This window comes from Triticum aestivum, chromosome 7B (assembly GCF_018294505.1).
Source record: "Triticum aestivum cultivar Chinese Spring chromosome 7B, IWGSC CS RefSeq v2.1, whole genome shotgun sequence".
NCBI classification, from domain to species: Eukaryota; Viridiplantae; Streptophyta; class Magnoliopsida; order Poales; family Poaceae; genus Triticum; species Triticum aestivum.
This window is the reverse complement of record NC_057813.1, coordinates 463155478-463183238: the sequence shown is the minus strand read 5'-3', so window position 1 is coordinate 463183238 and position 27761 is coordinate 463155478. Positions and strand designations below refer to the sequence as shown.

General features: G+C 46.9%; 1 protein-coding gene across 1 annotated transcript; it reads right to left on the bottom strand.

Annotated features, from left to right (window-relative positions):
• On the bottom strand, positions 1-27185 carry LOC123162636 (1,4-alpha-glucan-branching enzyme 3, chloroplastic/amyloplastic). Its single transcript, XM_044580401.1, has 22 exons — positions 26763-27185; positions 26451-26522; positions 26295-26359; positions 24519-25196; positions 23647-23819; positions 23099-23188; positions 22238-22313; positions 21382-21489; positions 21072-21162; positions 20882-20983; positions 19529-19631; positions 18596-18733; positions 18429-18491; positions 15321-15428; positions 9717-9794; positions 9497-9604; positions 8440-8520; positions 8195-8299; positions 1724-1809; positions 1568-1622; positions 1359-1494; positions 1-779 (listed from the first exon to the last, which is right to left on the bottom strand). Exons 1-21 carry the CDS (start codon positions 27092-27094, stop codon positions 1462-1464), a joined length of 2745 nt encoding a protein of 914 aa, XP_044436336.1. The 5' UTR covers positions 27095-27185; the 3' UTR covers positions 1-779; positions 1359-1461.
• Positions 27186-27761: the final 576 nt, after the last annotated feature.

The following is a 27761-nucleotide window of genomic DNA, read 5'->3' as shown; positions in this document are numbered from 1 at the left end:
TAAATGAACAAACATCGCTTTTATTAAACTGCTGGTAAGCTCTACAGAAAAACAACATGTAGCGCTACCTTATTCGTCTCTCCTGCAAACATCGAATCTACTCTTGATGTTCAAGTTCTCTTTGCACAAAGATGAGACTAGCTAAGTGAATTATTAGCTTTCCCAATACTAAGGTCAACAATAGTTGCTGCAGATCATCTGCTCCATTCGTTTCCGATCAATCGCCCGACTGTGAAGCTTATAGTTAAAAATTAAACCACCGTTGTAACAAATCCAACACATTGCTCCACTATGCTCGATCTGAACCGTACATCATCAATCGGGCAGCCCACGCGCATCCATGCTCAATCTATGGGGAGTTAACCATTATATCTGGAATAAGGTGATTTCATGAGGGAAATGTTATCCAAGGGACCAAAATCCTGGCGAACACCCCCAGAGCCGTCAGATCTATCCTGGCGAACGCCCCCAGAGCCATCAGATCTAGATCTGACGGTGGCAGTTTTCTGCCAAAATCTCCCGGAATTCAAACAAACTGTACACATAAAATGCCACCCCCTGTGTCACCCAGTACACATAAAATGCCATCAGGGGGTTAGCAAATGCCATCAGGGGCTAGCGGGGTCCTTTCAAGATCCCGGCAAGCACCAGGTGTACTGTAGCTGAAATGGCATGTTTTATTTGTGAGAACTTGCTCATGGCCAGAATTTATAGCGCAGTCAAAGCTTTTCACTGAGCTTGCCGCGCTGGGGGAGCTTGACTTGTATGCTGCCTCCAATCTGTGAAGGTGATAAATTAAAGCTGTTAAATGTGTAATACCAAATTACGTACTATATTGACATGTGTGTACAAAAATAAGTTGTGCACACATATTTCTATTTTGTACTTGAAGGTGAAACAAAGATCAGCCATGCATTTAATTGAAGCCTGCATATGTTAAACAGAAGTGATTTCCATAATTGCAAACGATTAAGGGTCTGCACCAGACTCTGTGTGTGCATGTGTGCACGTCGTATGTGTTATTTATTTCTGCTAGACCATCGACATTATTTCATTAGAAAGTAGGTCTAAGCACGGCTTATATTAAAAGCCAGGCTTATATTAAAAGCCAAAAATGATCCGCTCGACTAACTAGCAATATTCAGTACAAGAACATAGGTGCTGCGACTATTCACAATATCGAACTATAAAACATGGTATGAACAGATAAATGTTAGTCTAACTGAAAATATTTCTTATTTAGGCATAACTATAATGTTAAAATTTGTAGCTACGCACGGAGTACTTAGCTAGTGAAAATATTTCTTATTTTTTAAAAAACTATAATGTTAAAATTTGTAGCAACGCACTGCACATACCTCATTTTCGTCACCCATGTTTCCAACTTGAACATTGGCAATGATAGTCCATCTTCGGAGGACATTGATCATTTGGTATGTCACAGTAATTATTGTCGACAGCCTATATTCTCAAGATTCGGACCAACTTGTATACCTGAAAATATGTGTTCTTTTTTTAAGATATGCGTATCTGTCATACAGGCTAATAGTCCTTGTAATCTACATACCTGAGCACTTCTAGATGCTAATGCCAATTCCAAGGAGTTGCGACAGCCATCAGCTCTAGAAGAAAGTTACCCTGCTTAGGTTAGATGCACAGTACTAATACAACCAGAAAGAACAGCAAACAAAAGCATAGATTATCCAGTTGCTGCCAATAATACCTTCTGTCACTAGTCTTTTTCATATACTGACTACTCTTGAGTTCCCCACGGCCACCGTATTTAGTTTCATCCGTGTTTAAGATAAGCTGGTTAAATGTAAAAAAAGGTGAATACATATTAACATAATAATACTAGTTCTTCAAGCATATGAGTTCATTGTTTCGGAATGAATTGCTTCCTGAACTGAATAAATGGTGTTATTCTAGACATACTCCCTCCTTTCCAAATTATATAGTGCATATACTATATTTTTCTATTCAAACTTTGTGAACTTTGACGAAGTTTATAGAAAAAATGTCGATACATTTTTATAAATCAGAAGTATACGCACTATAATTTGGCAAAGAGGGAGTATGAGATAGTAACAGAACTAAATCTGATGTTAGCAAGTATTTGCATCAAACTGAGATTCCATTTCATCTGCAAAGCAAATGGAGTTCATTCTGAGCATTAAATTGTTTAATTTATTTGTGAGGCATTTAAAATTATTATTCTCACCATAATAATAATATAGTTGTAGCTCCACTATATCCATGCTATACTTTTTATGACCACAAAAGCAACACTTTCTTACCCAAAATAGAAGTATCAACTTATCTAGGGCTGTGACATAATATGTTGTTAGCACTACAGCTTTGTAGATGTAATAGCTCGTACCATGCTACTCCCTCCGTCCCATAATGTAAGACGTTTTTTGACACTACATCTTACATTATGGGACGGAGGGAGTACATGATAAAATGTTCTCCCGGTTTCCCTCACTTTGTGGTATAAGACTATGTTTAGAAAAAAAATGAGGTATTTTCAATTAAGATAGACATGATGCAGAGATTTAAGATTGATAGGAACCAGGTCCCTACCAGGACGAGCTCTTAGGTTATAGGGGTGGAAGGGAGGTTGGTGTGGGGGAAAGCGAGGCCGACGACGCTCGGGCGCCGGCGCCGCGCGCGCGAGAGGGAGAGAGGGCGCAGGGGGCGGCGGCTAGGGTTAGGTCTCCCGGTTCTCTTCAGGAAGCCGAGCAAATATGATTGCTTCTGCTTAATCTCAAAACGGGTCCATACATGAGTTTATATAATCCTCCTAATAAGATAATTGGGCTAAGCCCCTAACACGATAAGATAACTTGGGCTGGGCCCCTAACTGCCTGTGCCATGAGGCCTCCTCCGGCTATAGTGTATGCCGGTCATAACATCTCTCCCCACCTGCACAAACAGCTCGTCCTCGAGCTGAAAGTCGGGAAAATGCTTGCGGAACTCGTCGAGGTGCTCCCAAGTGGCGTCCTCCTCCAGAAGTCCCTGCCACTGAATCAACAAGCACCACGCACCCCGGCTCTGCTGGGCCTTCAAAACCTTCGCTGGACCGGGAAGTAGACGGCCCTTGGAGGTTGGAGGAAGATCCGGCGTGGCCGCCGGTGGCTCGCCGCGGAAAGGCTTCAACAAGCCCACATGGAAAACATCGTGGATGCGAGCGCCCAAAGGTACCTGAAGGCGGTAGGCGACGTTGCCGATGCGCTCCAACACCGAAAACGGCCCCGCATAGCGGGGACCCAGGTTGTGCTTTGCGCGTGGGTCCAGTGACTGCGTAGAGCGGTGAAGTAGGCGCAGCCACACCCAGTCGTCCACCGCGAACTCCGCCTCGCGGTGGTGGGCGTCGTAGTACTTCTTGGACAGCCGCTGGGCCTGGAGGAGACGCTGGCGCACCTCAGCAAGGATCTCATCCCTGCCGCGGAGAAGCTCGGCCGCCGCCTCGGTCCGGGCCATCTCAGGCTGGAACGGCAAGCTGGTGGCGGAGGACGACCGTAGACCACCTCGAAGGGCGTGGCACGCAAGGCGGAGTGGTAGGAGGTGTTGTAGCAGTACTCCGCCCAAGAGAGCCAGTCGACCCACGCACGTGGGCGATCACCTGTAACACAACGTAAGTACATAGCAATCACCTTGTTGACCACCTCAGATTGGCCGTCCATCGGGGGGTGGAATGCCGTACTGAGGCGCAACTTCACGCCTGTCATCCGAAACAGATCGCGCCAGACATGTCCCGTGAACACCGGGTCACGGTCACTGACGATTGAGGACGGAAACCCGTGGAGGCGGACGACGCCATCGAAGAAGGCCAGCGCGACGGAGGTGGCGGTGTAGGGATGACCGAGCACGATGAAGTGCGCATACTTGAAGAAGTGGTCGACCACCGTAAGGATGACGGACTTGCCGCCCACCTTGGGGAGGCCCTCGATGAAGTCCACGGAGATGTTGGCCCAGACCTGAGAGGGCACCTCAAGGGGCTGTAGCAGCCCCGCCGGCTGTAGTGTATCCGTCTTGTTGCGCTGGCACGTCACGCAAGACCGCACCCAGTCCCTAGAAATCTGCCCGAAGACGGTGTAGGGTCTTCTGCACGCCCTCGTGGCCGGCCGAGTGGGCCAGCAGCAGGCCCTGGTGACGGAGGTCGCCGTGATCCGGCACGAAGAGCCGGCGCCCGTGCAAAAGCAGACCGTCGGCCAACCGCCATGGCTCCTCCAGGTCGCCATCCGCGAGGCGCTGACGGAGGAGTTGCGCGTCCGTAGCGCTAGCGGTAGCTCGGCGGATGTCGTCGATGAAGGCAAAAGAGGGTCCCAAGCAGATGCAGAGGACCGCCCCCGCGGAGTCGACGGCGTCCGTGTCAAGGTCAGTGTCGCGGCGGGACAACAAACGGTACTCAACGGTGAAGTCAAAGCCAAAGAGCTTGCTGACCCACTGATGTTGCAGCATGGTGGAGAGGCGCTGGTCCAGCAGAAACTTGAGGCTGTAGTGGTCCTTGCGGATATGGAACAACCGCCCCCATAGATACGACCGCCAGTGGCGCACCGCCTGCACCAAGCCGATGAGCTCCCGCTCGTAAGCCGCGAGCTTGTGGTGGCGCGCGGCAAAGGGGCCTGCTGAAGAACGCGAGTGGCCCGTCGCCCTGATGTAGGACGGCGCCAAACCCCACGCCCAAGGCGTCGCAGTCCACCACGAAGAGCTTGTCAAAGTCAGGCATCTGGAGGACCGGCCCCGTAGTGAGGGCCTACTTGAGGGTCGCGAACGCCTCGATCGCCTCAGTATCCCATGAGAAGGCATCGCGGCGGAGCAGGCGCGTAAGTGGAGCCGCGATGAGGCCAAACTCCCGGATGAACTTCCGGTAGTAGCCCGCGAGGCCGAGGAAGCCGCATAGGGCCCGCGGCAACTGTGGCGTTGGCCATGCCACGACGGCCACCACCTTGTCGGCATCCATGGCGACACCCTCCGCCGAGATGACGTGGCCGAGGTAGGCGACCGATGTCGTACCGAACGAGCACTTCGAGCGCTTGAGGTGCAGATGGTGCGCTCGAAGCTCATTGAAGACAACGGCCACATGTTGTAGGTGCTCCGCCCAGGACGAGCTGTAAATAAGAATATCATCAAAGAAAACAAGCACAAACCGGCGCAAGTAGGGGCGGAGGACATCGTTCATCAAAGCCTGAAATGTCGCCGGGGCATTGGAGAGGCCAAAGGGCATCACCAAGAACTCGAAGTGGCTGTGATGGGTGCGGAAGGCCGTCTTCGCGACATCATCCGGGTGCATCCGCACCTGGTGATATCCTGAACGGAGGTTGAGCTTGGTGAAGAAGCGTGCCCCATGTAGCTCGTCCAGGAGTTCATCCACGACCAAAATGGGAAATTTGTCCTTGAGCGTCCTGGCGTTAAGAGCACAATAGTCGATGCAGAAGCGCCGCGTGCCGTCCGCCTTACGAACAAGGAGAACCGGCGCCGAGAACGGTGAGGTCGAGATCCGGATGATGCCCAGGGCAAGCATGACCGCGCACTACCGCTCCAGCTCGTCCTTCTGCAGCTGGGGGTAGCGGTATGGACGGACCGCCACAGGAGTTGTGCAGGGGAGCAGGTGGATGCGATGGTCGTAGACCCGGGCTGGCAGGAGACCCTGGGGCTCATCGAAGAGGTCGCTGTGCTGCTGCAAGAGACGAGCCAACAGGGGCTGCTCGGGCTCGGCGGCGGCCGCTGTCAGCTGTGGGTGGGGCGCTGCTGAGGAAGGGCCACCCACGCCCTCCCACCGGACACGGCGACCCAGGCGCCAGAAGACCATCGTCATGGCGTCGAAGTCCCAGAGGATGGGACCCAGAGTCCGCAAAAAGTCGAAGCAGCCCAAGTCGATGCCGATGCACGTGATGGTGAAGTGCTCGTCGCCGACGCTGATGGGGACATAGCCGCGCAATCCTGTGACAGTGGAGGCGATCACTGTTAGCGACGGTGACCCGGAGTTGCTCCCCGCCCGTCGGCTGGAGTGCCAGGCGGCGCATGGTCGACGCGGGCAGAAAGTTATGGGTGGAGCAGAGCCAGGAGGCGCTCGTCGTGGATCATCACCGGCAGCAGCATAGTCTTCTCCGCTCGTATACCCGCTAGGGCATGGAGGGAGACGACGAGTGCAGTCGCAGGAGCGGGGGCCGGCACGACATCCGCGGCCTCGGGGGCGGGCAGGGCGTCGAGCCCCTCGGTGGTGTCCTCCTCGACATAGTCCACAACCTCCAAGTAGAAGAGCCGCAGGCAGACATGGCCCGGCACGTAGGGCTCGTCGCAGTTGTAGCATAGCCCCTGACGACGACGCTCGAGCTGTTCGGTCGGTGTGAGCCGACGGGACGGGCGAGGCGCAGTCGGGGCGTTGGGCGCCGATGGAGCCGAGGCAGGGCGCCACTGCGCTGGTGGTGGCGGCGGCCGGGGAGGCTGGCGGGCGCCCCGAGACGGTAGTGCCTGCTACACGTCCACCATGCGTCGCTTGAAGGCCCGGGCGTAATACATGGACGTCTGGAGGTCCTATGGCCCGCGCATCTCCATGTCCACACGAATATGATCTGGCAGCCCGCCAACAAACAGCTCGGCTCGCTGGCGAGCCGTAACGCCGGGCGCGTGGCAAGCCAGGGCCTGAAAGTGGTCGGCGAAGTCTTGCACCGTGGAAGTGAAAGGCAAACGCCCAAGCTCCACCAGGCGGCCCCCGCGGATCGGCGGCCCGAACGGTAAGAGGCATAGCTCACGGAAACGCTCCCATGGGAGCATGCCGCACTCGTCCTGTTCGAGGGCGCAATACCACATCTGCGCTGCGCCCCGGAGGTGATAGGAGGCGAGCCAGGTGCGGTCGGACGCTAGCGTGTGCTGCCCCCTGGAAAACTGGTCACACTGGTTAAGCCAATTCAGGGGGTCCTCGGTGCCGTCATAGGTGGCGAACTCGAGCTTGGAGAAGCACGGCGGCGTGTGGCTGTGGCCGATGGGGGGGTATGCCTGTCGGCACGGAGCTACGAGGAGGACGGCGCCGAGTAGGTGGACATCAAGGGCCCCCCCCTGAAACAGAGGCCCGTCGACGCCGCGTAGGGACCAGCGGAACTGGAGGGGCCGCCGAACTGCAGAGGCGACGCCGGCATAGACGGTACGTGCGGCTGACCCGGGGCCATCGTGTAGACCGGCGGCGACGATCCGACCAACCAGGCCGGTAACAGGGACGGCGACGGGGGAAACCGCACCTGGTGGATGGGTACCCCGGCCGCCGTCGTCGAAAGGGCCGGTCCGAAGGTGGCTGGTGGCGGCGGCGGCTGCAGCGGCAGCGGCAAGGCGGGGGCGACGGAGGGCGTCGGGGGTGGCGGCTGCCACGGCAGCTGCAGCGGCCCTGTGATGGTGGCGACAGGAGCTGCGGGCTGCGGCCCATAGGATCCCGCCAGGAATAGGCGGATGCCCTGGACCGCCTCGGTGAGGTCCCAGAGCGCCGCGGACATCTCCTCCGGGGTGAGGACGGCGGGGGCGACCGCGGGGGCCGTCCCGGCGGCGGAAGAGACCGGTCCGGTCAGGAGCCGGGTGCTGCCCGCGGTGGTCATCGGTGATGAGGAGGCGATCCGCAGCGGAACGGTGGTGGTGGGCGGAGGAGCGGACATGATCGAGCCTGAGATAACTTATACCAAATTGATAGGAACCAGGTCCCTACCAGGACGAGCTCTTAGGTTATAGGGGTGGAAGGGGGGTTGGCGTGGGGGAAGGCGAGGCCGCCTGCGCTGGGGCGCCGTCGTCGCGCGCGAGAGGGAGAGAGGGCGCATGCTAGGGTTAGGTCTCCCAACTCCTTCGGGAAGCCGAGCAAATATGATTACTTCTGCTTAATCTCAAAACGGGCCCGTACATGAGCTTATATAATCCTCGTAATAAGATAACTGGGCTGAGCCCCTAACACGATAAGATAACTTGGGCTGGGCCCCTAACTGCCTGTGCCATGAGGCCTCCTCCGCCTATAGTGTATGCCGGTCATAAAAACTGACCAAACATATTTATAAAAGTCTATGAGAATATTATAATTTCAGGTGCCGTAGAATTTTATGATATAATGTATTGAGTTGAATAATTTATGTTGAGAATTTGTTAAATATTCAAATTAAATGATGATAATTTTGTGCATAGCTAACAGAAATAATGCTTGGTATAAATAACTTACTTGGTATTCCCCAGCTTCATCCACACCAACACGATACAGTTGATAGGGGACTTCTGGATTGAAATTAAATACAAAAAGGAAAGGCCCCCTGGTGAAAGATATCACCTGCCAAAGTGAGTAAAAATGATTAGCAACAGTATAAGTTCCTGATAAAGCATAATTGGTTTCAGAATAAAAACAACTGTATGTTTTCTATTAATTTATAAAGTAGGTTTGAGCTATTAATAACTGAAAAACTTCCATACCATGTTTGTATCGTCACAGTGATGAACATTGAGTGAACCTCTCGAAGTTACCCTTTCATTTTCATCCAAGCTCATTATATCCTGGGGTAAAATTGCTGAGTTAGTAGGACTAATCTCCTCAAGGTATAAAATCAACACTTGAATGATCTGAAGCCTATAACAGTTGAGGAAAAAAAATAACTTTTGACGAAACATCAAAAGTTCCTTGCAGATCCAGTATTCTAAATAATAACACTTTTGGGTTGAATATATTGTGACTAGCACAGTGTAGTAAAAAATGTGACACTTCACATTTCTAACTCATGCAATGTCTGACATATATCCCTCAACTTAACTTTAGCTACACATACAGACGAAATATTTAAGATTGGCAACAGAAAATTACCCTCAATAGAAGAGCCAATATTACAAATACACAATTATTATTTTTGTTCAATGAATAAGCTGGTACGGAACATCCAGAATGTAATAATTAATTAGGATTATTAACACGAATAAGAACAAATTCAAGCTACATGACCACTCTATAAGAACTATAATACCGCAACTTTGAAAATCTCCAAAGCCCAGCCCCCATGCTTGACTGGTAAATAAACTAGCATCTCTTTTGTGTTTCATGCTTGCTTCACATGAAGAGTTAGCATAGAGTAACTACATTATAAACCTCAAGCAATATGCCCTTATATGCTACCATACACTTTTAACTTACTTTAAATATGGTTAACCACATACGGGCAACAGGGCCACCTATACATGGGTCAACCCATATAAATGCCCTCCAGTGGGTCCCCAGGTTCACCGTAGTCAACCCATATAGTAGTATTAAGCGAAAGAATGGAAGATCGTTGTTTTCAACCAACACAGGACAGGGATAACTTCTGTGACTAAGTCTAAGCTGATCTTACTAACATGATTTTGATAAAAAAGAAACATGCAAAACATATGCGCTGTATAGCAGACAATCAAAGCTCCATGATCTGGCATAAGAGTTTTAGTTCGCAGTGACAAGTAAACTGACAAGTAATTTTAAATCCCTTCCAAGAAAATAGTTACATACCTTGTCAAAATTGAAAATATGCTTGTGAACACCCTTGTCCAATAGTTCCCACTGCCGACAAGCTAGGTGGAAGGAATACTCGTTGCTTGACATAGGAAACTCAACCCTCTGCAATCATTCAACAAAGAACTTAAACGCTCTTGTACAGATTGAGTACGAATCCAAAATTCTGGGAAGAAATAGAGACTGTTAAATTCTAGAAACCATGTAAGTAGCTCACCTTTGGATGAGCAAATTCATTACCCATGAAATTGAGATATGCACCTCCACTCGTTGTAAAAGTAATTAACTTGATTATCTGAAACACGTTGAAAAAGATTGAAAGTGGCAGGAAGTAATTGTTAGCACTTCAACTATTTGCCAGTAAAGGTTGTTACTAGAAATACCATGAATATAAAGACCCCTCAGTTCACCACTTACTAAAGTCACTTAGCTTTCACAGTTACTAGTTTTAAGTCTTTGACATAAAGATGATAATATAGCAGAGGGCCCTTCCTGTTGATCAAAATAGGACAAGCCCCAGCAGCATACGCCCATGTACCAGTGAACATGGTTGGATATCCAGCCGAGCTGCTTACCGTAACCACTACTCCAGAAAATAAAGAGCTTCCTTAGGAGAAGATCATATTAAGGCTTGCTGGTTCTATGTTTATCAAGTCGCCCATTCTAGGCATCTCCCTGACTGGCAACTGAACTCCCAGTGGTACAGGTGACCAAGTTGTCGACCAGTAAAAAGAAGCAGGTCGAACAGGTTGAATCTGTGGAAATGTGCTTAAAGTTGAGGTGTTTGGACACCCCATATGGTTGTTAGTGATGTCTTTTGACCTTTTGCATTCAGTCTCTTGGCATTCTCCTGTAGCCTTTTGGCATCCTCATGTATGTGTATATATGTTGGCTTTGGCCTCCTAAATAATACAAGTTGCTATTCTCAACATGGTATTAGAGCTCTAGGTATTTTTTTCCGCACGCGCAACTCGTGCTCTCCCGATCCAATCTCCTACACGCCCGCCGTTGCTTTGTTTTCTGCTGGCCCGTGATTCTGCTGTTGCCTGCGTTCATCTCCAGCTACAGGAGCTTCACATCCAGCTGCTGTGTGGAATCCAGTGTTTCAGCGCTGTGTGTTGGATCCCATCGGACTTGGTCCCGATCGATCCAGCCGCTCGTTCCTCCTCCAAGGTCGTCTCCTGTTGCTCGCCCCATCCGCGGCGCTGCTCTTTCGGCCGCCCGGCGCCCCTTCGTCCGCGGTCGCCGGTGCTCCTCCGGCTTGGCCGCCCGGCGCCCCTTCGTCCGCGGCCGCCCGGCGTCCCTCCGACTCCGGCTGCTACCCACCACCGGCCCCTTCCGCTCGTCGCTGCCGGCGGCCCGTCCTGCCTCGCTCGTGGCTCCCTGCCGAGCTGGTGGTCCTGACGCGGGTCGTCGTCTCCACCCACCAATCGCGAAGTCCGGCTGATCGAGGTCCCCTGCTACTCGAGGTTCGACCTCTGCCGTGGGCCTTTTGTCTCTCTGGTCGGCTCGCTGCCACTGTTTTCTGCCTGATTGACTTTCATCTGCGTGGATTGATTATATACTAAAAAAAAGAGAAGAAAAAGACAGAAGAGGAGCATCATGTCTTCGACATCATTGGGCTATGTCGCCGTTCCACGCTGTCCGGTGATTTTTGATGGTGCTAACTATGCTGAGTTTGCTGCCTTTATGCGCATTCACATGCGTGGCCTTCGTTTATGGTGGAGGCTGAGCGCAAACATCGTCACCTTCTTGAGACAGCTCGTGCGATGATGATTGTCGCCTCTCTTCCGCCTCATTTTTGGGTGAGGCTGTCTCTACTGCCACATATCTCATAAACATTCAACCTTCATCCGTTCTGCAGGGTGGTATTCCTTTTGAGCATCTTTTTGATCATTCTCCCGATTATTCAGCGCTTAGGTTGTCTGGTTGTGTTTGCTATGTTCTCCTGGCCCCACGAGAACGCACCAAACTGACCGCTCAGTCAATCGAGTGTTTTTCTAGGCTACAGTGATGAGCATAAGGGTTATCGCTGTTGGGATCCAGTCAGTCGTCGGATGCGTATTTCTCGGGACGTGACTTTTGATGAGTCTCGTCCATTCTACCCGTGACCATCCTCCTCGACTTTTTCAATAGAGGATATCTCTTTTCTCGCGTTTCCTGAAAAACCTCCCTCTGTGCCTAGTATTCCTATTCATCGTCCTGCTGTTGCAGATCCTACCCCATCCTCTCCTACGGTTTCCTCTCCTCCCTCATCGCATGACTCTCCACCTTCATCACCGATATCTTCTCCTTCTCCACCTTCATCACCGATACCTTCCCCTTCTCCACCTTCATCATTGATACATTCCTCGTCTCAACCTGCAGTGATTCCACCTCTTCCCTCCTTTCCTTTCCATTATACTCGTCGTCCACATGTTGTGGATAGATCTACTGAGGTGCCATCTACTTCTGGTGCGTCGTCCTCCTCATCCCAGCCAACTTATGGTCTTCGGGCTCGGCCTCGCCCTCCCCCTAACCGCTATTCTCCTAGTCGATATGGTCTTTCGGCTGTACTTGAGCCTACCTCTTATCGCGATGCTATTGTTCATCCTGAATGGCAGTTTGCGATGGCAGAGGAGCTTGCTGCTCTTGAGCGCACCGGCACGTGGGATCTTGTTTCTCTTCCTTCCGGTGTTCATCCCATCACTTGTAAGCTATGTTACATGGTACGGGGATACGGATACGGGGATACGGGTACGGCGAGATGGGAAAACAGCATTTTCTGAAAATAGACTTACGGGGATACGGCGAGTATATGTACAAATGCGCAAATAATTCAGTGGTTCACGCAGCAGCACACAACAATAGTTCAGTACTGAATAAATAAATGAAACATGGTATAGAAATATGAAGTAAATGTGCTAACTTGAAGGCCAAGGCGTCAGCTTCAGATGATTCATCTCCTACCATCTCTTGCTCAAATATTGGCTGCGGCTTCATGATCTTCCTCGTGAAGTTGCTCGAGGACAGGATGAGCAATCTTGTTACATATCTTCACACCAGAACCTGAAATCTTCAAAAGATGTGCTCTCACTCTTGAATAACTCCCTAGGAAAACCTCATCACAAAAGTGGCATTTAAATCTTGAAATTCCACCACGACCAGAGTTACCACCAGCAGTGTTGTATCTTGTAACATGAACCCACAGGGGATATTTAGGATTGGTATGCAGCGTATGCTGGTTCTCCTCAGCGGCATTACTCCCAAAACGACAAATAGAGCATGGACAGTTCGACATAGACGCCATTCCCTAATGCTGTGGCGCTGCCGGCGGCCCAAAAGAGAGATCAGCCCGGCGCTGCGTCACTGCCGGCGTCCGGCGGGAGAGATCCGCGAGACGCTGCTCGCTGGCAGCAGCGCGGACAGATTACAGATTTGATGTGGCAACTGCCAGATGACGGCGGCGATACGAATGAGTCGTGCGTGAGGGTTTGTTCTAGCGATCATATGGCCATATGAGGCAGCCCACGCCGGCCTCCTGATGTGCCGTGGTTCAAATCGTTACATCCCTATACATATCCCTGAGGTATCCCTTCGTATCCCAGCCGTTTTGCAATTTTTTCCTTTTTTTTAATTCAGAAGAAGAGGATACTTAGGGATACGTGTATCCCCTACGTATCCATGTGTATCCCCGTTCTGGCCACGTTTTTTGCACTGATACGGCACCTCCCCGCCGTATCCCTGCAACATAGCTTGTAAGTGGGTCTACAAAGTTAAGACTCGCTCCGATGGTTCTCTTGAGCGTTACAAAGCTCGTCTTGTGGCTCGTGCCTTTCAGCAGGAGCATGGTCGTGATTACGATGTGAATTTTGCTCCTGTAGCCCATATGACCACTATCCGCACACTTCTCGTTGTGGCTTCTATTCGCCATTGGTCTGTCTCTCAGCTTGATGTTAAGAATGACTTTCTTAATGGTGAGTTGCGTGAGGAGGTTTATATGCAGCCACCACCCGGGTATTCTGTTCCTGATGGCATGGTATGCCGTCTGCGACGCTCTCTCTATGGCCTTAAGCAAGCCCCTCGTGCCTGGTTTGAGCGTTTTGCCTCTGTGGTGACCGCCGCTGGTTTTTCAGCGAGTGCTCATGATCTAGCGTTGTTTGTTCACCTTTCAGCTCGTGGTCGAACTCTTCTTCTTCTATATGTTGATGACATGATCATCACTGGCGATGACCCTGAGTACATTGCCTTTGTCAAGGCCCGTCTCAGTGAGCAATTTCTTATGTCCGATCTTGGTCCTCTTCGTTACTTTCTTGGGATTGAGGTTTCCTCCACCTCTAATGGCTTTTTTATTTCCCAAGAAAAGTATATCCAGGATCTTCTTACTCGTGCGGCTCTTAGTGATGTGCGCATTGTTGAGACTCCTATGGAGCTCAATGTTCACCTTCGCGCTTCTGATGATGAGCCCTTGTTTGATCCGACACGTTATCGTCATCTTGTTGGGAGTCTTGTCTATCTTGCCGTCACTCGTCCAGATATCTCCTATCCTGCCCATATCTTGAGTCAGTTTGTTTCTTCTCCCACTTCGGTACACTATAGTCACCTTCTTCGTGTTCTACGATATCTTCGTGGCACGATATCTCACCGTCTCTTCTTTCCCCGCTCCAGCTCGTTACAGCTCCAAGCCTATTCGGATGCTACGTGGGCTAGTGATCCTACGGATCGCCGTTCACTTTCTGCTTACTGTGTTTTTCTTGGTGGTTCTCTCATTGCCTGGAAGACAAAGAAACAGACCACAGTTTCCCGTTCGAGTGCAGAGGCTGAGTTGCGAGCTATGTCTCTTCTGACGGCACGGCAGAGGTGACTTGGTTGGTTACTGGAGGATTTTGGTGTTTCTGTTACTACACCTACCACCATCTTGTCAGATAGTATAGGTGCTATCAATATTGCACGGGATCCCGTGAAGCATGAGCTTACCAAGCATATTGGCGTTGATGCTTCTTATGTGCGCACTGCTGTGCAGGATCATGTTGTTGCTCTTCAGTATGTGCCTTCTGAGTTACAGCTAGCAGACTTCTTCACAAAGGCCCAGACTAGAGTGCAACATGGATTTCACCTTTCCAAACTCAGTGTTGTGGATCCACCATGAGTTTGAGAGGGGGGGTGTTAGTGATGTCTTTTGACCTTTTGCATTAAGTCTCTTGGCATCCTGTAGCCTTTTAGCATCCTCATGTATGTGTATATATGTTGGCTTTGGCCTCCTAAATAATACAAGTTGCTATTCTCAACAATGGTTATATCCACACTCTACAGTGTCCTGGCTGTTCCTGTTCTCCTGAGCCAGTATATGTTTTCTATCATCTGATTCACACTGATTCATCATATATATCACAAAAAAATTGCACTCATTGACGGCATTCTGGATGGGTTTAGAGATCACATCAATGTTAATGTCATAGTTAAATCCTAAATGTATAAATTTGAGTGTAAGACAATCAGCTATCTCGGACAGCAGTGACATTAAGACCAGGCAGATTCGCCTGATAAATGTTGAAAGTAGTGCACGATCCAAACTACAAGTTTTGCGCTGTCTGTGCAGACTCACAGTAGTATGATCTACTAAAGAATACTAGCAAGGTAGGCCCATTTCCTTTCATCATCTGTCACTGGTTACCCTAATTTATGAATGTAAGCATTGTTGAGAACAAATAAATTGAAGGAAATGACAAGCATGATCCACGGAAATTCACTGTATCGGTAGCTAATAAGTCTAACTAAAGGGGTAATGCAATCATGGATGGGTAAATGGATATACAGTCACAAGCTAGGAACAAACTCATACCTTGAGCAATGAGGAAGCCTTGAAAATCAAATCATCATCCACTGACCCACTAGAGCACATACCTGTATTAAGAATTATCTCGGCAAAAGACTTCCGCCCTGATATTGACTGTCAAAATGTCAGATGTAACAATTCTATCACAAAGTCAATCAAGAAGAATAAAAATATAATTTTATTTTTTATAAAAAGGAAACTACACACTGCAGCTTGCGTTTCACAATACTACATATCATTTCCAAAACCCCACGTTAATTTATTTCCATTTAATGGCATCGACTCCCAACAGGAAAGACCAATTGGTACATCAGGGCCTATTGGGCCATGCGTTGTCAAGGCTACCTTTCGTTGTACAGGTAAGGTAGAAAAACAGCTACAACTCCAACATGTCCCAAATACTTCTTGATGTAGCTATCATTTTGATAAGCTCCACCAAAACAAGTAGACGCCACGCTTTTACCGCCCTTCCAAAAATGCTAACTCGTTTGGGTGAGGTGGCATACAAGCTGCAAGTCTCAGCCAGCCATCGTTAGTTCAACATGATGCTTCTAGATGCAACATCAACACTTCTGTTGATGCACCATGGGCTTGTGTTAGAGTACGTAATGGGCCTAATGGGCCTGGGCTGGCGGTATAGCCCGTTAGTCTTAGGGTTAATTAGAGATAAGGGTCGCTTGATTAGGGGTCAAGAAAGCCTTGCTGGGGAGTCAAGTAAACCTCTCTATATAAGGGGAGGAGATGTATCAATCTAATCAAGCAAGAATTAAGAAGGAAATCCCTTCCCTCTTGCCCGGCCGTGGGCAAAAAGGCCCCCGGCCGGCCCTCTCGCGCCCTCCTTCTAGTAGCCACGTAACATCTGGTATCAGCTTTCCCGGATTTGATCATGTCTAGCCCTCCACCGAGTTCTTCCCACCCGCCGCCGCCGCACACCTACCCGCCGCCACCAGCGTCTTCATCGGCGGTGCTGCCCCACACAGCAGGCGCGCCAGCATTGGGCGTGATGTCGTCCTCAGGGGCGATTGCACCCTCTGCCCCGGCGTCGTCCGCCCTCGTCCTCACCCTGGAGCAGATGACAGCCGCAATCCTGGAATTACGGCAGGCCGTGGCGGGCATCAGGGCCTTCCTCGTCGGGCCCTATGCGCCCCAGCCGCATCCCCAGCAGCCACCTCCTCCGCCGCCACACCAACAGCAGCTACCCCCGCCGCCGCCGCCCTTGGAGGCGACCACGGCGCCGGTCATCTCGTACCAGTATGGGATGCCCTACGACGAGACTGCGACGACCTCGTTCCCATCAGCACCGCCGCCATCCCAGGGCGTCCTCATCCAGCAGATCAAATTCCCGCCATCACCGCTTCCGGCTTGGATCGCTACCAGCCACGTGTCGGCGGCGGTGAGGCTGCAAGCTGCTGCGCGCGGCTTCCTAGCGCGTCGGCGTATGCGGGAGATGCGTGGTCTGCAGCTGCCGCTCCTCCCAGTTGTGCTTCGCTGCGCAAAGGACCTCGATCTCGTCCGCTGCGTCGGGGATCTTGGGCATGCGGTTTTCCCCACGGGCGGCGGGCATGTTGTTTTCCCCACGGACGACAACCTCAAAGTCTGCGACATCGGCGGTTGGCGGGGCGCACCCCTCCTCGCCATTCTCCATCGCAAGCCCTCCACTCTTCTCTGTGCGGTGCAGACCAACAGCCGTTCGGCGGGGAGAAGGCATGGTGTCACCGACAGAAGCGCGTCGTGTAGCACCACTGCTGCATTCCACCGCCAACTGCCGCGAGGGCGCCTCTGCTGGTCGCTCTTGCGACCACTTCCAGGTGGCCATAGACATGCACTCCTTTTGTCCAGATGGTGTCCATGGGATCCAGGTGGCTGTGCTCGTGCACGTCCGACATGCGGATGATGTCCACTTTATGTTCAGGGGTCTAAAACAAAGCGTCCCAGTCCATTTCAGGTTGAGAGTAATAAAACAAGCCGAGATGTAAAAGGCTTGTTTTTAGGTGTTAGGTTTGTGTTGCGCCGAGTCATGGTTATAAGTTGGTTAGGTTGCAGCTCGAGGACAAGCTGCATGTCCAGGTGGGGTGTAGTGTCAGAGTACGTAATGGGCCTAATGGGCCTGGGCTGGTGGTATAGCCCGTTAGTCTTAGGGTTAATTAGAGATAAGGATCCCTTGCTTAGGAGTCAAGAAAGCCTTGCTAGGGAGTCAAGTAAACCTCTCTATATAAGGGGGGGAGATGTATCAATCTAATCAAGCAAGAATTAAGAAGGAAATCCCTTCCCTCTTCCCCGGTCGTGGCAAAAAGGCCCCCAGCCGGCCCTCTCGCACCCTCCTACTAGTAGCCACATAACAGCTTGATTCACCTACTCCCTTGGGCATGTTTTGTGGCAGTCACGCTGAAGATGTATGGTAGGTGCTCGTTCACCAGGCTGATCTCATAGCTACTTGGGAGGATGTTGCGGAGCTCAAGCATCATTATCCCTTCTTCCAGCTCGAGATGAGCCGCTTTTGAAGGAGGTAGAAATGTCTTGGAAGACCTTCCACATGGCCACAGGATCAATAAGCGATCATCCATAGCCAGTTGCTCAGGATTAGAAATTCATATTATTTGTCTATAAAGTTAGGAATTTAAATGTTCAAGGCAAGTTAGGAAAGAGTAGACTGAGTTACTGGGCTATTTTTTTCAGATAATGGAAAATTTTATTAGCCTCATCATAGACGCATATAGCCAAAGTTAGATGCAAGAGGATCAAATTATCAATAAAAAGCAAGCCAGGATTATAATATAGTCTCTCTTTCCCCAGGATTGCAGGCCTCCTAAGCACGTGGTATGCAGCTGTGCAAATCAAGGTCTAAGGCCTAAATCCCAAGCCATAACACCTACAGATATCATGTATGATAGGTTCTGGTGAAGATGCACAAGAGAGCATTTGAGCAAGTCTGAGACGGAAATAGGGTGAAACACAATATAAAGAACAAAAGAAACTAGAAGTTGTTTATGGGCTAAGTGTCTGAGGAAGTGACTCGATCTTAAAAACAAGATTTGGTCTGTATGAAATATAATATGCTCTTTTCTTTCTAAGTATGATGATACAAGTGGCGCCCAGAAAAAGATAAACGCAAACCTGGTTGTGATTTTCAACGTAAGATAGCATATGATGGTTGCTGCTTATCAATACTTTCATAATCTGCAAAATGATCCAAGATAGTTATTAGACATGAAATATGATACTTCTAGTCTACATGGTGCCAATAAGATGATGCCATGCGAAAGGCTAGATAGCATGCAAACCTTGTTCATGCTCCACTCTCTCTCTGGAACATTTTCAAGATGCCACAACCACATTTCTGGAATAGAAAGATTGGCCCAGTAGTCAAATCCTAATCCGCCTTGGGTGGTTGGTTCACACAACCCAGGATAATATGTTGCCTATAAAATAAAATTAAGAAATAAAACAGAACCGCTGGTTGTCTCAACATATATCAGTTGCTGGAATTTGCAAATATCATCCACTGAATAGTTGGTGAGAACAGTTATCCCTAGACACTGAACAAAACTATATGACTTGTATTCTGTTTAGCTCTGTTAGACAAGACTCGATATGAGAATCACTTACTACTTAGTAGTTACTATCTAACAGGTTAACACCACGTTCAACATGGGTAAACTACTCCCTGCATTGCAAAATATAAGGGGGCCATGCATTTCAAGATTTAAAATGTGGGTCATGTGACACAAAAGTGACATATTATTAGAAAATGCTTTTTAATACCAGCCCAATCATGTGATTTTTCATTTTTCTATCACATAACTCACACTTTTTTTTGATAAACTTCTTCTCCTTTATTCATTCATAAGTAAAGTAGCATCGTTTACAAGTAAAGGGATAACCTCATCAGGGGCGTTATCCATCCAAACCCTCAGAGAAGAAAACCTAGCTAACCTTGCTAGTTCATGAGCTACTCGATTACGTTCCCTATTACAATGATCATAAATGACATGGGAAAAACCTAATGACATGAAATAACAGTCGTCTATAAATCACATAACTCACACTTTATAAGTCAGATTGTTGATCAAACTTAATTCATGGGATGTGTGAGGCCTTACATTTTGCAACGGATGTGGTATATGTCCATACCAAATTGCATGCCTAAAGCCACTAACTATTTCACATGAACAAAAAATTACATGAAAGGGACAGCTAGTACAGCAGCAACTTACATCCTCTGCTATTGTTATAATATCTGGATGGAGTTCATGTAACATCTCATTTGCTAGAATTAGGTATATCAACGCATCCTTGTCAACGTATTGATTGCAATACCTATAATCAACATTGGAATGAGCATAAAGAGACTGGGGAAAGGTGACAAGTATATTACATAAACAGCAATGAGTACTGAATGAAGACATGGAGGAGACGTTCAAAAGAGCATGAAAATTGGAACATTGAATAGCACTGGCAGTTCCTCACTGCACACAGGATGACACCAAATTGATCACAAGGATATGCATTCAAGGACCAATAGAAGGCCTTCCCTTTGACTTCCATCTATGTTGTAAGTCAGTAGAACATTGATATGTGGCTTGATTTGTTTAGAATGTTTAGCCGTAGTACCAGCAGCTCCTGGATGGGGATTTGTCAATGACAAATGGATGCAGCTGATCCTTAGCAAACAGTAACTGCCTATAAATAGGCTCCAGCTTCTCCCACACACAACGGGGCACTTTCCTGTTTTGTGATCTTGCTATGTGGCTATAATTGGTTTCAAGCAAGCAGATAACTCCAGCAAAGTAGGAAATATAGATGGGAACAGGGGAACCACACCAAAAAGAAGGTATCATCAATGTTCTCCAATTCAGTTTTACAGGTTTGACATGCTGAGAGTTAACCTAAATCAGATTATATTTAACCTAGGCATAATTCTGGATACAGTTATATGTTATCCAATAGTTGTCAGCATCAGGATCCACGGCTTGACAAGGTTGTCCTCATGTTGACAGGATCAAGATCATAGGATTAATGCTAAGATCACCATAATCTCGGTTCTGAGGAATTGAGCGTTGGTGAGAGGTGTGACTGTACACCCCTTATCGTGAGGTTTGGATCCTCGAATTACAGCCCCATTCTTCTTCTTTGAAGAGCATATAGCTAGATCCTCGTAGATATCCATGACTCAGAATAAATTAAATATCTAGAACCTTGTTTTATAGTGTTCTGCTTAACTTTGATGCTATGTACGACCAGGGTCAGAACGACCACATGTCATTGTAGGCCAGAGAACAATGTTCTCACAACATTGTCTTACCACACAAATACAATTACAGATGTTGATACAAACAAACGAGTAGAATAGAGAAATAGTAGCAGAGTGAGAACAGAAAATGCAATGTTAGTTGGCAGTTGAACTGTCCCCAAAACATGCTAGTACGGAGTGTAGATCCTCCCAGTGCCAGATCTATATTTGATGGATAAATGAGTGTGTCCCATTTCCGTCCAATTGAGAACAATTCAGTAAAATATAATACAAGACGACCAAATAATGTTGACTGTAAACAGTAGTTAACGCTTACTCTTCTATGGCACCAGTAAATGTAGAAAAACCATTGTGAGTATATAACATAGAAGAGAGTGAGTGAAACTGGAATCCATCGATCTTGTATTCAGTGACCCACCTAACAAGTAAGAGATCCATAAGTGCCTGGGTAGATAGGAAACCGAAGAACAAAGAATAGAGTATGAACAGAGCTTTCACTATTTTACCAACTTAAATTAGACAACAGGAAGTGCAGAACATCAACATCATCATATTTGAACATTCTAGTGCCCCAGTATTTGTGATGCCCTCTTTTCCCTGACAAGGATACATTACAACAAACATGTTGAAGTAGCAAAGAGCCAAAGAAGCACACAAGTACCTCGGACAAAGAAATGAAATAGAGTACATAAAATATTCAAAGTGCACAACTGAAAAAAAAAAGATGTTGTTATTAACGTCTTCCAAATCTATTATTAGCATGATTCCACGTGAACACCAACAAAACTTTAAGAAGTAAAAAAAAAGTTGTATTACCGCTGTGGAAGTAACAATCGTTAGAGCCATCAAAAAGGGATAAGCCAACCATTTCGTCCGCTGATGCATAGGAGTGGACAATATCAATAAGAACCAGTAAACCAAGACCTGAGCAAAGAAAAGATGATATGTTAATCGGTGTTTCACTCATTCTTAACATTGAATGGTAAAACAATGTATGCAATCTCAAAACTTGCTAGAGATGTCACTTAAGTTCCAAACTTACATGCACAAGGAAACATGATGGAGGAAAAACACTAGGAAGATGGCCGACCAGCAGTAAAAAAAAAACTTCTATTGTAAAAACACTTCTCAATTACCACGCATAAATGACATCTTATATTAAAAGCAAGGAAAATGGAGAATGGCAAATGGACAACAAAAACGTTCTACTAAGAGGCAATATTACAGGACTTCGACTTAAATGTATCCCATATTCGCCATCTGGGCCAGAATATGATCTACAGAGACAAATAAAAAGAAAAGAGAATGTGTTATAAGAGGAGTACTCTGTTCTGTGTATACTCCTCTCCTATGCTTAGTGTTGTTGTCAGAATAAATGCTGCCATGTTTTATAGGAAAAAAGTGTGCCTGTCACAAATAACACAAGTGGTACTGCATGTTGAGCTAATGTGCACATTGTGTTTTCACTTTTTGGCCTCCTCTATAATTATGTGATCAACATGCACCTACCTATTTTATCGTTTTATACCTCATAATTGAACAAATGAACACTCTATAAATGTCTAGGTATATCAAAACTCGGCTTATGTGTCTGTGTATTTCACATGTGCGATTAGAATAGATTTTGATGGTTACGGGAGTAAGAGAATAATAATGATCTTGAGAAGCAGACCGTGTGCCTCGTCCACTAGTTTCTTGAAGTCATCTGGGGTGCCAAATCTGCTACTGACTGCAAAATAATTTGTGACCTGCAGTTACAATGCTCTTGATCACACACAGACAGAGAGAGGAAATTAACACAATGCAGTGACCACTGCTATCATCTATAACAAATGGAGCAATCATTAAAATTAAAACATCTGGTAATAACTCTACAAATGAAGAAAATAATGCCATTTGCAATTAGTTTAACAATATCAATTACTCCAGCATCAACAAAATATTCATTACTTCATATATCCTCAAACTCAAAGGAAAGCTAGCTGCATACTTGAACATTAGGCAATCTTCTAGTTTTTATAGTAGCTTCTTTAAACTGCTAAAAATTACAATGAAACTATCTGGTATCTCAGCTTAAGTCTAATATAAAACATTCCATATGTGCACACTTGTGACTTGAAACAATGTGGGACAATATAAGTTTTTTCTTAGAAATGGAAGCTTTTATTACCCCCGGCCTCTGCATCATAGATGCATGCAGCCATAAAGATTAAGCAAGCAAGGAGAAAAGGTTCACTTTGGAGGTTGTGAGTTTCGACAATGATCAACCAATACTGAGATTCATGGTGGTTGACAATGGGCTGTCTAAACATATTGTAAGTTCAAAATTGGAGGTTCGTCAAGTACTTCTTCACAATTCTAAAACGACACTATCATGGTCAATTCTGGATGAATCAGAAAGGCTTCAAATGTTAAAACTACAAATCACTGTCATTTTTATTCTGCATGGCAATCTAACATTAATAATGAGCAGTTTAACTCAAAAAAACAAAATTCTTATTGATCGATACTAACTATATCATCATAGTGTCACCTTATAGCCAACGGAGGAGTAATCCTTGTGCTCCAGGACTCCAATTATTTGAACAGCATTATATCCAGCATTTTTTATGTGAGGTAGTACCTAATGGAGATGAAGTTAGAGAAGTGAAGTTAGAGAGTGGCGTTTTAGCACATGGGAGCGTGCGCTCCTAGTTTCTAAAATGCATTTTAAACATATTTTGAAATGTCAAAAAATTCCAAACAAAACTTTGGCGCGTACATCTCGATATTGTACATGCTCACAAAGTCGTTTCACGAAAATCCGACAACTTATGTGTCACGTGTGAAAAAGACAAAATCCGGTATTAAAAAATGCTTTTCACAAGATATCCTTTTGTCTATTTTACACAAGCCACAAAAAATGTTGGTTTCCTTCGAAACTTGACGTGCACACATAAAATGTCAAGATGTATGCGTCAAATTTTTGTTTGGAATTTTTTCAGATTTTTCTCGCATGCAGGAGCGCGCGCTCCCAGGAGCACCAACGGATTTCCGAGTGAAGTTACCACTAAAACAGACAAAACAAGGAGTGGGAAATACGTTGGATGTGAACTCTTGAAACGATGATATCTTTTGCTCAGATCCACTTATTCCAACATGACATTCATATATCCTAAGTGAACCTTTGACTTTCGGTCGTCCAAATCTCCATTTGTAAATTTCTTCTGGAGGAGGCTCCCAATGTACTGCATAGGATTGCATCCCCTCTGTGTCTACGAAAAAGAAAAAAAATGAAGAGATTTAATCAGCATCAATAAGTTATGCATAAAAGAAGCAAAGCAGCATGTTAGATAAGTAAGACCATGTTAAACAAGATAATCCAAAATTGTCATTGCGGAAATAGCAGTAATGCACACACAAAGTACAACAGCTATTTGAAGTGAATTCATGAACATTACAACTCAAACAGAAACCTATGCAAAGAGATAGGGAAGATGTCGGCTCCATTATAATGTCAGTGTGTCATAATTATCCCTGGGAGTCCCATGAAAATAAGCAATAATGAGCTTAATGTTCTATGTTCGCTAGGACTCTCAACCGCTACCAGTCCTTGGACAGAAGTCCAAGTTTTTACTGAACTCCTATCCCACCTCCTCCAACACCAGTGCGAAAGGGAAGAAGAAAACAGGAGGAGGGAAAATAGAACCTTAAATCATAATAACCTAGATTCACTCTCCAAGATACTAAAACAGACTATTTCTTTCTGGCTAGCACACTTGTACTGCATCGTTTTTTTTTTCCTCTCAGGACCAACCATGAAGCAAAAGGTTATGGCCTAGCAACCAATCCAGAACCTAGCTTGATGTGCACTGTTACTGTAAATAATTTTTGCAATAGATTAATAAGTTCCAATATGATGAGAAGCAGTGACAATGGAGGCATCATCATCACAGAGATAAGTAGGAATGAACCTGGAAGAACATAAGTTGCCCAAGCAGGCACGCGTTCTAAAGCACCATCAGGAGTATTAAAATAAATCCTGTACTTGTCTTTATGAGAAATCGCTGGAACATATTTCTCTATCCAGGCTTTTCTTCCTTTCCTCATTTCAACCCAGTAAGCAAGAGGAGTTGCCTTTGCTTGAAACTTTTCGAACGATGCTCGATCAGTTACAACATTGAAAATGTCAAACTCTTGCCCAGTATCAATGATATCGTAGGAAGGCGATGAACTGGATGACTCATCCTTTTGTGTGGCTTTCCAGTTTTTATATCTGGTTTCAGCATCAGGTATTTCACCTAGCTCTTCTTCTGTCTGCGGACCATTTGGGCCAAACATCTGCTCGTATAGCTTAGCAACTGTCTCCCACCGAGACTTGCGTGACGTAACTTCTCCAGGTTCCCAATACTCTTCATTCATTCTACGGATTAAATCTTTAGCATCAACACCATTGTCGCCTTTATCATAATCATCCACATAATTGTACTCCTGAAAAAAGTATTCATCTGGTTCTTGCCCTTCTCTGAGCTTATCTTCAAGTATCACAAACCAATACCCGAAATCATCATGTCCCAAATGGCCTTCTCGTGCACAGTTTTCAGTTGCCGACCACTGATTAAAATCACCAATCAGAGAACAATACCGAGCACCTACATGACAATCCTCCTTTCAATAATTGAATGTAACAAATGTTCAATCTAATGCTTAAGCACAGAAACTTATATCAAAGAGGCTGTAGTAATAATACCCAAATACTCCCTCCATTCCTAAATATTTGTCATTCTAGAGATTTCAACAAGTGACTACATACGGAGCAAAATGAGTGAATCTACACTTTAAAATATGTCTATATACATCCGTATGTGGTAGTCCATTTAAAATCTCTAAAAAGACAAATATTTAGGAACGGAGGGAGTATATAGTAGTCAGAAATCACAAAGTAGCATCTCAATAATCAAGTAAAATGACAAGTTCAAAGTGGCTGACATAACATGTTAAGCTGAAAATGAAATAAGTTACATAGAGAAAAATGTAGGGACCAAAAGAAAACTGACTTATTGAAACAGCAGGGTTACAACAGCCAAGAACTATAATTACAAACTATATAAATTATTACTTTAATGAGTTCAAGTTGTCTATAAGAATATAAAAACCAGAAAGGTGGCATTTTAAGGATATTTCCAGCTGCTCATTAACAAGAAAAAATGTTATTCCATTGATTTAATGGTGGATGTGTATTCTTGCAGAATTGTAGAAAATCAAAATAATAGGACCGCGTTAACTGGCGAACGTTCGCCAGGGAGGGTGGCACATGCGAACGATTTCGTGGCAGTTTTAGTTGCGAGGAAGCGGTGACGGGTGGCATTTTCTTCAGGCGACATGGCAGTTTCTTCCCGAGAAGGCAATTTTCATTTAAAAACTGCCGTCGTTTGATCTTGACTGACAACTAAAACTGCCATCAAATGGCGTTCGCTTGCCACCCCCCTCCCAGCTGACGTTCGCTGGGTAACATTACCGAAATACTATGGGATAAATGAGGGCCCTTGAGTGTTGAAGCTAATCAAGCAGGTCTAAGTCTAACTGCTGGAAACATAAGGGCGGCAAACTTTGCTATGCGTACCGTTTATCCTTAACATCTCCTGAAACTATGAATCTATATTTTATTTTAAATTATCATATTTGACCTAATTGACCACATATCAGAACCTACTAATTCAATCTTAGTCACACCCAAAAATGAACAATACCTGGTGCCCAGTCCATGAAATCCACACGATGCTGCCGATGGCGGTGCATTCCCAATAACTCATACCTGCCAGGAAAACACAAACAGACCAGCATCACCCCCAAAGATCCCGAGCAGAATCAAAAACACTAAATCGAGAAGATGGTGGCAAACTTACCCGGAGGACCCCTCTTTTAGATCAATAAACCGAGAGTACAGCTCCCATCTGCGGCCCTTCAAAGCCTTGTGCCTGACAACAACAATGCAATAAGCAAACAAGCGATTGCTCCCTACCTACTAGTGAACGCTAAGCCAAAACCATACTATTTGCGTATCATATCCATCAAAAACCTCAATCAATTCCCGCCTCTGGTGTCCCACAATGAGAGAACAAAGTTCGATAACGAGGCTGAGCCGGGGTTTGCAGGAAGACGATTCGGGTGCCCATTCCCCCTACCATACCAGAGTACCAGACGGTGGGCGAACGTACCGGTCGCGAAGGAACTGGGCGAATGCGCGGTCGGAGACGCCAGTCTTGACGAGGAAGCCCACGGGGTCCACGGCGCTGCCGCTGCCGGGCCGCTGCTCCGTTCGTTGCTTCCGCTGCCGAGGCCGAGGCGAGCGCTCGCGAGGCCCGGAGGAGGATGAAGACGAGGAAGAGGGGGAGGAGGAGCAGCGGAAGCTCTGCCGGCGGCGGAGGCGGGGGGCACGGCAGCTGGTTAGGGGGTGTGCGCTGCCAGCGAGAGGCGAGCGGCAGTGGCGGGCGGCGACGAGCGGAGGAGGAGGTTGTGGGGCTAGGAGGAACAGAGGGCAAGACGCCATTCCGGTGGGCTTCGTGCTGGTGTAGGTGTGTGGTATGGTATGGTGCGCCGGCGACGGTGAACAGGGGGGAGCCGCGCCGGCCGGTGGAGCGTGGGGGAGGAAGCGAGGCGGAATGGGGGGTTTTGGAGAGGGATAAGCTTGGCACTTCGGGAAGCTTCTCAAAAAAAAATCTTTTTTTCTTGTTTTAAAAAGGTCTTGTTTCTTTCTTTCTCATTTTGCATCCATCTTTTCACTTGATATTCTTATATATTCTCTTTGATTATTACTTATAACTTGTCAAATAATCACTAATAATTGTAATTGTAAATTTGCATAAATCTCCTTGTTTTGTTAAGTTATTGTAGAAATGGGCCTAAAAGCAATGAAATTAGGGCATAAGGTACAAGATCTACAAATCGAGAGGATTGTTCCCATTTAAAAAACTTGGCAGCAGGCTAGCAGCTTCAGTTAAGGATAGCCGAACACCAGGAGTGTGCCCGTTTGTATCCCCCCTCGTACCAAGCGGCAACGGGCTTAGGGTATCAAACTGGTCCATATTCGTGAAGGGCCCCTGATCCATTTCGAAATATTGCGCCTCCAAGACCCTAGTCCAAGGCTGCAACTATATAAAGAGGGAGGACTCTAGAGCCAGGGCTCACTATGACACATTTCCACTCTTTGTCAAATT

Coding starts and splice junctions, on each gene's coding strand:
- LOC123162636 (XM_044580401.1), bottom strand. CDS start 27,094: ATGGCGTCTTGCCCTCTGTTCCTCCTAGCCCCACAACCTCCTCCTCCG. Junction 21,490..22,237: donor ACTAGTGGACGAGGCACACG/GTCTGCTTCTCA, acceptor TTCTTTGCTCAG/GTCTTGGTTTACTGGTTCTT. Junction 19,632..20,881: donor TTTACTGGTGCCATAGAAGA/GTAAGCGTTAAC, acceptor TGTTGATTATAG/GTATTGCAATCAATACGTTG.